This window comes from Salmo trutta, chromosome 25 (genome assembly GCF_901001165.1).
Source record: "Salmo trutta chromosome 25, fSalTru1.1, whole genome shotgun sequence".
Classification (NCBI taxonomy): Eukaryota; Metazoa; Chordata; class Actinopteri; order Salmoniformes; family Salmonidae; genus Salmo; species Salmo trutta.
The window spans coordinates 38,139,185-38,152,078 of NC_042981.1; the positions used below are offsets into that span (position 1 = coordinate 38,139,185).

The window sequence follows — 12,894 nt, forward strand, 5'->3', positions numbered from 1 at the left end:
TTGAGCGGATGTTCCTTTTTCCAAACAATGAATTTCCGGTATCGGAAGTAGCATTTGGAAATCAAAGCGACTTGCGTAGCTAACTGAAGTTTAAATTCAATCTAATCTACAATGCATTTTTAGACATTTTAACCTTTGCGCTCTATAAGTCTTGCGAATAAAGTAGCCTTCAAGGAATCATTTTGATCAACCTGTTCGGTGTTGACATTATTCATCAACAACTTGCGATAATGACACCAGTGGTGGAGTAAGCTATTTTAACCTTACGATGAAGTATTTGGTCCTTGTAGCCTTTTGGGCTCCTTGTTGGGTCAATTGTGCGATTAAACCAAGTGCCATTGAGGAAGAAACACGGGAAAATGACCCGGAGTTAGGTGAGTACCGTTCGCTAGCGCCTAATTTAGCTAGCAGACATGTTGCTGCTGGTAAGCTGTCGGTCAAATGCATGCAAATTGGGCCTTTAGTTCTGTTTTTGTTGTATGTTAGTTTGTTGCACCATAAAGAATATGAACAAGAATCACTTTTCCAATACACGACAAACTGACGTCACGAACAGCTTCGCGCGACTCTTGGCTGCAGTAAGAAATCCATAAATCCAATCGAATTTGGTCACATACACATGGTTAGCAGATGTTATTTCGAGTATAGGAGAAGAATGAAAAAATCACAAGCATTTCGCTAAGGACTAGAAGCGAGGCAGCCTTCTGTAACCACTCTGAACATTCATAGTCTTCTTTCTAAGCAACTAGATTTGGCCTTGTGTTTTAGGTTACTGGCCTTTTGAAAGGTGAATTCATCACCCAGTGTCTGGTAGAAAGCAGACGGAACCAGGTTTTCCTCTAGGATTTTGCCTGTTCCTAGCTCCGTTACGTTTTATTTATTTTATCCTGAAAAACTCCCCAGTCCTTAACGATTACAAGCATACCCACTATGCTTAAATTCAGAGAGTGGTATTCAGTAATGTCTTGTATTGGATGTGCCCCCAATATAACACTTTGTATTCAGGACAAACAGTTAATTGCATTGCCACGTTTTTAGCAGTGTTACTTTAGTGCCCTGTTGCAAACAGGATGCATGTTTTGGAGTATTATTTTTCTGTACAGTCTACCTTCTTCTGTCAATTAGGTTAGTATTGTGGAGTAACAACAATGTTGTTGATCCATCCTCAGTTTTCTATCACAGCCATTACTCCTGAACTTATTTAGGCTCTCCATAGCAAAGGTGTTTAATACTTATTGACTCAAGACATTTTAAGGGTTTCATTTAATTAATTTGTAACAATTTCAATTCCACTTTGGTATTTTGGGGTTTTGTGTGTAGGCCAGTGGCCCAAAAAAGAGGACCTCCTCTTGGCCGCAGACAAAATGTTTCTGTTTTAAAGCACATTTTCTGCAATTCAACACATTTTACCATGGCGCAGAGACAACATTTCACAGTTTCATAGCTAGTTTCCTGCAATTCTGCACGTTTTGCCATAAGGCCGAGAGAAAATGTTTCCTGGGGCATTTTAGATTCTCCCTGATAAGCTAGGTTTCCATCCAATTTGCGACAGATTTTCATGCGAATATTCTAAAATCCGCATAAAACAATATGCGCACTTTTCCACCCAAGATATTTCCATCAAATCAAAGTTTATTTGTCACTTGCGCCGAATACAACAGGTGTAGACCTTACAGTGAAATGCTTACTTAAAGGCTCTAACCAATAGTACAAAAAAGGTATTAGGTGAACAATGGGTAAGTAAAGAAATAAAACAACAGTAAAAAGACAGACTATATACAGTAGCGAGGCTATAAAAGCAGCGAGGCTACATACAGACACCGGTTAGTCAGGCTGATTGAGGTAGTATGTACATGTAGATGTGGTTAAAGTGACTATGCATATATGACGAACAGAGAGTAGCAGTAGCGTAAAAGAGGGGTTGGCGGGTGGTGGTCAGATAGCCCGGATAGCCAATGTATGGGAGCACTGGTTGGTCGGCCCAATTGAGGTAGTATGTACATGAACGTATAGTTAAAGTGACTATGCATATATGATAAACAGAGAGTAGCAGCAGCGTAAAAAGAGGGGTTGGGGGGGCACACAATGCAGCCATTTGATTACCTGTTCAGGAGTCTTGTGGCTTGGGGGTAAAAACTGTTGAAAGCCTTTTTGTCCTAGACTTGGCACTCTGGTACCTCTTGCCATGCGGTAGTTGTTACGGGAATTAAGTTATCAATGTTCTTAAACCGAACTTCAATTGAACTACTCAGTTTGTATACCAGAAGGTGTAAGGTTCCGGTTGAAAGAAACAGACTGAGACCCAGCCTACAATGATCAGAACGTTTATTTACGAGAGCTCTAAAATCCATACAATGCACACAGCCTTTTTATATTACACATTTCGTCATACAAATGCCCCTCTTCTCTAACACTGACGATGCAGTTTACAAACTTTTCTACAACACATACATTATTTATCATATCTTGCACCTGGGACCTAATCTACTGTAGCCTCAATGTTTCTCCCCTCCCCGGGACAGGGAGACCTTTCTTCCTGTTATCAGTTCCTCCGTGGTCACAAGTTGTCTGCTGTCTGTTAACAGTTCCCCTTCTCCTTGAACGTCTCACTTAGATTGCTACATATTAAAGTCTCAGCTTGTCCCATGCACACACATTAGTACATTAACCTTCTAATCACTCAGTTGTACATTTTCAGGGTGAAATCATTTAGTCAAACCTTTAATCATATCATTTCCATTACAGTAGTAGAGAGAACAGTCTATAACTGGGGTGGCTGGGGTCTTTGACAATTTTTAGGGCCTTCCTCTGACACCGCCTGGTGTAGAGGTCCTGGATGGCAGGCAGCTTAGCCCCAGTGATGTACTGGGCCGTACGCACTACCCTCTGAAGTGCCTTGCGGTCAGAGGACGAGCAATTGCCGTACCAGGCGGTGATGCAACCAGTCTGGATGCTCTCGATGTTGCAGCTGTAGAACCTTTTGAGGATCTCAGGACCCATGCCAAATCTTTTTAGTTTCCTGAGGGGGAATAGGCTTTGTCGTGCCCTCTTCACGACTGTCTTGTTGTGTTTGGACTATAGGTCGACTGATTATGATTTTTCAACGCCGATACCGATTATTGGAGGCCCAAAAAAGCCAATACGATTAATCGGCCGATTATTATTATGCTTTTTTAAATGTGTGTGTGTGTGTGTGTGTGTGTGTATGTATATATATATGCATGCATACACACACACACACACACACACACACACACACACACACACACACACAGCTCTGAAGTGACAACGATACTGAAGAGTCTGCTTAGGAGACAAATACTCTCAACTGTTTCAATAATAAAAATAGAGTTTAAGTTACCTGTGATGAATGCTGAAAACAAAAACTGTAATTTCTATATGCAGGAAATCCCCTTTTAATAATAGGCAGGGTAAGAATTGACTACCAAAGTGCGAGTCATAATTCCCATGACACCTTCTAGCAAAATCTGAAAAGCGGTTGCTTCTTTTATTCCATAGGATATTTTTAGATTAACTTAAAATAAGGTCTGTGTTTGGTTTAGGCTTACACCACCATGCCAATTTTATAACAGTAGAAATCCATAGGATATAACTCTGATCAATATAAGCGAAGATTTTTTTTGTCGAGTGGATTTATGAAAATATGTTGACAAACATTACCTAGTGAGATTTACACGGGTATCAAAACGCCGAGGCGGTTTAAGCACAAAACACAGACCTTATTTGAAGTAGATCAAGACATTCTCTATGGAAGACATGAACGGTAAAATAACGAAGGAACCCCTTTCAAGTTCAGCCGCAAGTAATTACAGGAATTATGACGCGTCGACTATTTCTCTCTAAACCATATACCTTTGACTATTACGAGCCTGCTGCTGCCTACCACCGCTCAAGCAGACTGCTCTATCTAATATCAAATCATAGACTTAACTATAATATAATAAACCTTAGGTCATTAATATGGTCAAATCCGTAAACTATCATCTCGAAAACATTATTCTTTCAGTGACATACGGAACCGTTCCGTATTTTATCTAACGGGTGACATCCATAAGTCTAAATATTCCTGTTACATCGCACAACCTACAATGTTATTTCATAGTTCCGTAAAATTCTGGCAAATTAGTTGCAACGAGCCAGATTCTGTTTACCCTGATTCTGTGTGCAACGAGCGCAAGAGAACTGACACAATTTCACCTGGTTAATATTGCCTGCTAACCTGGATTTCTTTTAGCTAAATATGCAGGTTTAAAAATATATACTTCTGTGTATTGATTTTAAGAAAGGCATTGATGTTTATGGTTAGGTACACGTCGGAGCAAAGACAGTCCTTTTTCTTGAATGAGCACCACATTGATTATATGCAAAGCAGGACAGGCTAGATAAACTAGTAATATCATCAACCATGTGTAGTTAACTAGTGTTTATGATTGATTGATTGTTTTTTTTATAGGATAAGTTTAATGATAGCTAGCAACTTACCTTGGCAACGTAAAGCAGGTGGTTAGAGCGTTGGGCTAGTTAACGTAAGATTGCATCCTCAAGCTGACAAGGTAAAAATCTGTCGTTCTGCCTCTGAACAAGGCAGTTAACCGACCATTCCTAGGCCATCATTGAAAATAAGAATGTGTTCTTTAACTGACTTGCCTAGTTAAATAAAAATACCGATTAGCGGTTGTTATGAAAACTTGAAATCGGCCCTAATTAATCGGCCATTCCGATTAATCGGTCGACCTCTAGTTTGGACCATTCTAGTTTGTTATTGATGTGGACACCAAGGAAGTTGAAGCTCTCAACCTGCTCCACTACAGCCCCGTGGATGAGAATGGGGGTGTGCTCGGTCCTCCTTTTCCTGTAGTCCACAATCATCTCCTTAGTCTTGGTTACGTTGAGGGATAGGTTGTTATTCTGCCACCGCCAGGTCTCTGACCTCCTCCCTATAGGCTGTCTCCTCGTTGTCTGTGATCAGGCCTACCACTGTTGTGTCGTCTGCAAACTTACTGATGGTGTTGGAGTCGTGCCTGGCCATGCAGTCGTGGGTGAACAGGGAGTACAGGAGGGGACTGAGCACGCACCCCAGGGGAGCTCCAGTGTTGAGGATCAGCGTGGCAGATGTGTTGCTACCTACCCTTGCCACCTGCGGGTGGCCCGTCAGGAAGTCCAGGATCCAGTTGCAGAGGGAGGGGTTTGGTCCCAGAATCCTTAGCTTATTGATGAGCTTTGAGGGTACTGTGGTGTTGAACGCTGAGCTGTAGTCAATTAATAGCATTCTCACATAAGTGTTCCTTTTTTCCAGGTGAGAAAGGGCAGTGCGGAGTGCAGTAGAGATTTCATCATCTGTGGATCTGTTTGGGCTGTATGCAAATTGGAGTGGGTCTAGGGTTTCTGGGATAATGGTGTTGATGTGAGCCATTACCAACCTTTCAAAGCACTTCATGGCTACGGACGTGAGTGCTACGGGTCTGTAGTCATCTGGGCAGGTTGCCTTTGTGTTCTTGGACACAGGGACTATGGTGGTCTGCTTGAAACATGTTGGTATTACAGACTCAATCATGGACATGTTGAAAATGTTAGTGAAGACACCTGCCAGTTGGTCAGCACATGCTGATTGCACATTTAACATGTTGATAGAAATTTGGTAGAACTGATTTAAGTTTCCCTGCATTAAAGTCTCCGGCCACTAGGAGCGCCGCCTCTGGGTGAGTGGTTTCCTGTTTGCTTATTTCCTTATACAGCTGACTGAGTGCAGTCTTAGTGCCAGCATCTCTGTCTGTGGTGGTAAATAAACAGCGGTGAAAGTATAGCTAAAAACTCTCTAGGCAAGTAGTGTGGCCTGCAATTTATCACAATATACTCTACTTCAGGCGAGCAAAATCTAGAGACTTCCTTAGATTTCGTGCATCAGCTGTTGTTTACAAATATGTACAGACCGCCCCCCCTCGTCTTACCGGAGTGTGCCGTTCTATCCTGCCGGTGCAGCGTGTATCCCGCTAGTTGTTATGGATAAAAGACTGTGCTTGATGACATAGTGCACATAAAAATAACTTTTGCCCATAAATTCCCGCTAGCTGAATAAAAAATACAAGTTAAATGGGTTTCCATCGCATTTTCAACTCTACTGATGGTTTTGTCACAAAAAAATGTGTTCTAGAGGCGAATGTGGCCAATCCGGTATTGGCATGTGCTCTCTAGCCGACAGCTCACATATACAGTGCGGGTATAGCCTACATGATGAGATTATTATGGACAAAAGAGCGATATTATTTTTAAGACCCTCAATATTTTGTTGGCAGCGTGAAGCTCATCACCTTGCACTTTCACCGCCCTGTGAAGTTCATCATTTATTTCATCCGTAGCCTAATAAACTGCATGGTTTCCCTATGAGTCGTAGTGGGAGGACCACGCGTGTCATTGCGTGTATCCAAGTTTACTTCGATATGAAGGTCATTATATCAATATTTGCGCATAAAATAGTTTCCTCCGCCATTTCTCGCATAATTTAATTTTACAGACACAAAAAGATTCCACCTTGTCTAGTGTGTTTAGTTTTGTCGACATTTGGAAAGTTTACCGACAAATGTTCTGTTTCCATCAGGCCTGTCATTACATTTATTTTATCCGATGTACTTGACTTGCATAAAAAAAGTTGTTAAAAAAAAAGTTACTGTCTAGTTCTTTTCATAGTCTAATTAGGAAGACTATGATGGATACGTGAATCAGGTGTGTTAGTGCTGGGTTAGAAACAAAGCCTGCACATTTTAAAGCTCTCCAGGACCAGGGTTGGTGACACAGGAGGTTGGCGGCACCTTAATTGGGGAGAACGGCTCGTGGTAGTAGCTGGAGCAGAATGGATGGCATGGTATCAAATACATCAAACATAAGGTTTCCGTGTGTTTGATGCCATTCCATTGATGTTGTGTTGCCAGTTTCTATATATTGGTGTTACACACGGGAGTCTAGTTATGCCTGTTTGTCCCTCTCACTCCCCTGTGACCCTGTCATTTCTCTCAGAGGCTCTGAGTTCGTTGCTGGCTGACTTTGAGGTGCTGCCCGTGTCTGGCCTCCAGCATCACTCGGTCAGGAAGAGGGACGTCCACACCCAGTCCCACCTGGAGCGCCTGATCAGCTTCAGCGCCCTCAAGAGGTAGGTGGAACAAGGTCTCCCATATGGGACTTCCACATTGAAAGCTCTGGATAAGAGCTCCTGCTAAATGACTAAAATGTAAGGGACAAAACAGCAAAGATTCCATGCTACTCAATGGGGCGCTCTCACCTACTCGCGTAACATTTTGGAGCAAGTAAACAAGTTGGGATGTTAGGAAATATTGTATGACATTTGGGGTGAGAGTCCTCCCTGCTGGATCATATGTGTTTTTAGTTTTTACTGGAATGGCTTTTCCCATTGCCTAGGCCTAATGACTAAGTGCATGTATCTTCGTTCGATTTTCAGTGCTTTTGTGCAATTGAAACAGACCGACCATTGACAACGTAAAAATGTGTTTGTATCTTCAATAAACCAAAAGATATGCATTCCCCGTGTTTCTTATCACACTCTGACATTTCTCTTCCGCAGACATTTCAAGCTTTACTTGACAACTAACACAGACTTGTTCACTGAGGACTTCAAAGCTGTGTTTGTAGATAAGCAAGGGAAGGAGGACAGCTATGATGTTCAGCTTCAGAACTACTTTACCGGACATCTTGTAGGTGAGTCATTAGGGTATTTGGTTGGTTTTATATGGGATACCCATATGGGTGTGTGTGAGCAGAATCCCTTAAAAGCTCTGTCTTTTGTGTGTGTGTGTGTGTGTGTGTGTGTGTGTAGGAGAGGAGCACTCCCGTGTGCAGGCACACATAGACGGGGACGAGTTCTCGGCCCACATCTTGACAGATGAGACGGAGTACAATGTAGAGGTAAATGCCCTCCCAAAATAGGAGCACTGCTTTAAAGTAGGCCAGAAAAAGTGTCTCAAAACAGTTGGTGAAGTGATGCCAAAACTGTGTGTGAGAGTAAAAACGATCAGCTATTTAAACCAGCTTTTGCCCTAGTGATGGTAGAAGACTTTATCTAACCAATCCTACTTCTTCCACCCACTTCTTCCTCTCTCCTCCCTCTCATTCCTCTTCCTCCTCTCCATCCCTATCCTCTCTTCCCTCTGTTTACCCCATTCCCCTCCCACCTCCTCCCTGTCCTCAGCCCCTGTGGAGGTTCACCGAGGCGTCCCCCGATGGTCGTCTATTGGTGTACCGGTCAGAGGACATCAGGAACCTCAGCCGCCTGGCCTCGTCCAAGGTGTGTGGATATGTCCACGCTGGGGCCCAGGACTTACTGCCAGAGGCCGCTAGAGGTGGAGAGGCACAGGAGGGTGAGAGAGAGAGAGAGAGAGAGAGAGAGAGTGTGTGTGTGTGCACGCATATGTGTGTGTTTGACAGTATACGCCCCATTTGTTTATGTTCCATGCGTGTAGACGGGGTGCTTGTTTAAGTGTGTACACTTACACAAGCAGTCAGAAACATATGAGGCTAACTTATACAACATTATAGTGTGAGGAGGTAGGGAGGAGGATGAATCCTGGAGGAGGAGAGTAGAACAAGGAGGTGGTAGGTAGGTGGGCAGCCATTTTACCTTGTCCCAACACAGCATCACAATGAATAAAAGCCTTTCATGTGTTCCATACATGGACTGGCAACAGGGTATTATTTAAAGTTCTGGTTCCTTTGTGCTGCCTGTAAAATGGGAAGCTCATTAGAATGACAATGACCCGGGGGAAATCTTAAGGACCTCAAGACAATGTCCTCTATTCAAAACACTGTGTGGAAAATGAATGGAGGTGAATGATCTCCACAGAAGAGGCATTCAAATTAATGAGAGCTCTTGTACGCAATGTGGGTGGGCTGGATTACAGTGTGAGTCGCTGGTCTCCCGGTGCTGTGGCTAAAGGGAGAAAAAGACAGAGTGAGTACACCCACACGCTGGGGTTCGCCACAGTAGAATCTTATGGGCGGCAGGTAGCCTAGTGGTTAGAGCGTTGGGCCAGTAGCTGAAAGATTGCTTGTTCGAATCCGCAAGCTGATAGTTGACCCTGGCCGTGACCCCCACTCTCCGAGTGTGTCTCAAGGGAAGTTGGGATATGCAAAAAATACACACAACCACCAAATTATTAATATTGTAGAGAGGAGAGCACATGACTTGGTGTGTGTGTGGGGGGGCTGACTGTGGTACAAAATGAATGTAGTCATAAGAGAAATAACATTGTTCGTCTGAATTGATGCATACTATGTGGCTTCTAAGCTGGGCCAAATCTATTATTTTACAGAATAATCAGTGAACTAAAGGTAAATTGAAATGGAGGTTTATTAAAATTATATTCCAAAAGAAGTGCTTTGCTATTTTGATTAGGGATTAATGTAGGGCTGGGCGGTATACCGTATTTTACTATATACCGGTATTTATGCACGGACCGGGTTTTTACTTTACCTTCTATAGCGGTATTTGAAGGTTTGGTTTGTTAAATGTGATACGCCGTGTGTAACGTCCATTTGTATAGTTTACTCCGCTACTTGAGTCATGCCGCTTTCCACACAGACCTGGTCCCACCTCCTGTCGTTCAGTCTGCATGGTCAATGCAGCACATGCAACTATGTTGATGACAACGATGTTGTTTCCACTTTGAGCTTAATATAAATCCACAAGCGTTCTATAACTACAATATTAGTTTGTGTTTCTTACATCTGCAAACAGCTAGTTTGTATTTTCTTAGCAAGTTAAACTAATTCGTGTTAGCCACTAATGCTAATCGCTAACTAGCCAATTAAAAGTACTGAGTCAGAGCAAACGTAGCTAGCTAATACAGCCTGATACCAGTACTGGTGGAGGCTTAAATCAGCATGTTGTTTGTGCAACAGTATCTTCTAAATCAAAGAGAAATAGGCGAAGCATGAATATGTTGGCTATATGAATAAAGATTTAATGTAGACAAAGATTATAAGGTCCCCTAGGAAACACTGAACATCACTTTGGTTCCTACCCTGTCACAATAACTCGTCCATGGCATTTTCATTCGTTGTCATGTCAAACAACACTGTATTCAAAGTGCCCACTATTATTTATTTTCTAACTATATAATTATAATAAACATTCTATTTCCATGATTCCAAAAGTTCACCCAATTGTTTTGATCTAAATCGCAATTGCAACATTTGGTTAAAGATGAGGCCTAGTATTTTTCTCCATATCGTGGCAGTGTGGACATCATCTCAAATGAGTGCAGGAAATGCAGAAATTGATGGAAATTCAGGAAATTATTTTAGCTTGAAGTTGAATTGAACAGTATAAAACAATCAGAATAGAGAAACACCCATTGTAATAAATACCGTCAAAATTTAGAAAAATACCATGATATCATATTTTGGCCATATCGCCCAGCCCTAGATTAATGTCATGATGAATCATACAAGCCACAGCCAGTCTCCAACATAGAATAAGTGATGTTGATTAATTTTACTTCACACAGTTGGAAATCTAGTGGCGCTGGAAAGTATTCTATATTAAAGGCTTTGTCAGCTAGACCTATATCCTTCATTTTCACTTTAGTCATAGGAAAATGGTATAATGCTTCTAATTAGTTTATACGTAATCAAATGTGAGAACGAGGGCATCTAATAGTTGGAAACTGAAGTAGTGGCCTCATTCATTCTCCCATCTGTGACATCCTACAGTAGTTTTCTTTTTTTCTTGCTCTCTTTATTTCTTTCTCTCCGTCTCGTCTCTCCATAGATTCCCTCCACAGAGCGAAGAGAGCGGCCCACAACCACAAGAAGAACACCTGTCCTCTAGCCCTGGTGGCCGACTACCGCTTCTTCAAACACATGGGCCGTGGAGAGGAGAGCATCACACTCAACTACCTGGTGAGAGGACCCTTAACCTATTGGCACTTAGGGTTGAAAAATTCCAGTAACTTTCCCTAAGTTTCCTGGTTGGAAGATTCCTGGAATTACGAGGGAATAAACTGGGATTTCTGGGAAAATAACCAGAATTTTGCAACCCTATTGGACCTATATTGTTAGGTACAGTGCATTCAGAAAGTATTCACGCCTAGGGCTGTTACAGTGACCTATAGGCGAGGCCTAATATATTTATTTCTCAACTTTCCATTGCTTTTCTTTACAACATGAGTATAGCCTACCTGGCTGGCATGAAAAATGAACCACGGGAAAAGCGTCCTCCATTCACTTGCCGCAGAAATCCGAGGCATTATCAAGTGCTTGAGAAATTATGAATGAGAGACTGCTGAAGTGTGTGCCGCCTGCGACAATAACAAAGCAGAGATGATGCATTTCATGCAACTTTTTTCAAATCATCATTAGTCACATCATGCAGCATGTATTAAAAATCAAAACATATAGCCCAACGTTTATCACAACTAAAGTTGCGTAAATAACTCTAAATTAAGCATATAGGAAGACCTGTTTCTTTGTTTACCGATCAACACAGATAGCCGCATGTGCGCACTCCCTCAAATCATTTGGAGAAAATATCCTTTCTATTTTATTCAGCTTTGTTCAATTGTATTCTTCATACTATAAAATAATATTAAATAATGGCATGGAATTCTAAGCAAATTTTGTCTGCTAAAATCAAACTAGTGTAGCCCACAGCCATATGGCATAGCCAGATCAGGGCCTAACATAAGGACAACTCAGAGTATGCTATTCTGTTCTTCTGAAATACACATTTTCTTCATATCATGTTTCTTTCAGCCTGTCTAAAATAAATAATGGATTTATTGTGATGGTGAAGGCTATATTGCATGGATTTATTAGACTTTTTAAAATGTCGACGTTCCAAAGGTCTGCATCAGTGGCTTGTCTTTGTTAATTAACAGGTAAATTACCATGAGACCGGCAGTTATTTGCTTGACAATCACTGCCTGACAAAATGTTATGACCGCCACAACCCTATTCAGACCCCTTAACCTTTTACACATTGTTGTTACAGCCTGAATTTTAAATGGATTAAACTGAGATTTTGTGTCACTCACCTACACACAATACTCCACAATGTCAAAGGGGAATTATGGTTTTATTATTTTTATTTCAAATGAAAGCTGAAATGTCTTGAGTCAATAAGTATTCCACCCCTTTGTTATGGCAAGCCAAACAAGTCACATAAGTTGCATGGACTTGCAAAAATGTCTAAAAACATGTTTTCACTTTGACTATGGGGTATTGTGTATAGCTGGGCAAGATTTTTTATTTTTTTTAATCCATTTTGAATTCAGATTGTAACACAACAAAATGTGGAATAAGTCAAGGGGTATGAATACATTCTGAAGGCACTGTAGATCTGAGCAGATCAGATAGGCAGAAGTATTGTGGTCAGAATTGTAGCTAGCCTATCAAAGGGTGGAGCTATCTGCTCTCATAATGCCAATACCTACTCCATCCTTTTTAGGCCTTCGTGAAGGGCCTGGAAGTAGGGCCTTGTGGCCCGTTGGAAATGCGTTGTGTCTCAAAGAGCCACTGTCCAAGAACGGGCATGATCTGGCAAATGGCCCTTATTGTCATTGTGAACAGTATCATTCTACAGTAGTAATACAGTCTGTTGTGTTTCTTCTAGATTGAGTTGATTGACAGAGTGGACGACATGTACAGGAACACAACCTGGGATGACGAGTTCACAGGATACGGTGTTCAGATCCAACAGGTGAGGACAACTGTTACGCGCGTGCGCGTGCGTGCGTGTGTGTGTGTGTGTGTGTGTGTGTGTGTGTGTGTGTGTGTGTGTGTGTGGTAGGCGGCAAGACCATGTTTGGCATTTCTCCATCACTACAGACAACATCATCTCAGTGTGTAATGTGTCGGTGCTGGGTG

General features: G+C 41.9%; 1 protein-coding gene across 2 annotated transcripts in view; it reads left to right on the plus strand.

The window, feature by feature from the left end:
- Window positions 1-12,894, plus strand: part of adam17a (ADAM metallopeptidase domain 17a) — a 21,729-nt gene continuing 8,835 nt past the window's right edge. The window contains exons 1-7 of one of the 2 annotated variants that reach the window (XM_029713926.1): window positions 1-374; window positions 7,033-7,165; window positions 7,595-7,728; window positions 7,847-7,935; window positions 8,219-8,387; window positions 10,799-10,929; window positions 12,641-12,727. In XM_029713926.1, coding sequence (XP_029569786.1) covers window positions 269-374; window positions 7,033-7,165; window positions 7,595-7,728; window positions 7,847-7,935; window positions 8,219-8,387; window positions 10,799-10,929; window positions 12,641-12,727 — 849 coding nt within the window. In that variant the 5' untranslated portion in view covers window positions 1-268. The remainder of the gene's footprint in view (window positions 375-7,032; window positions 7,166-7,594; window positions 7,729-7,846; window positions 7,936-8,218; window positions 8,388-10,798; window positions 10,930-12,640; window positions 12,728-12,894) is intronic. The other variant, XM_029713925.1, reaches the window with a different exon arrangement.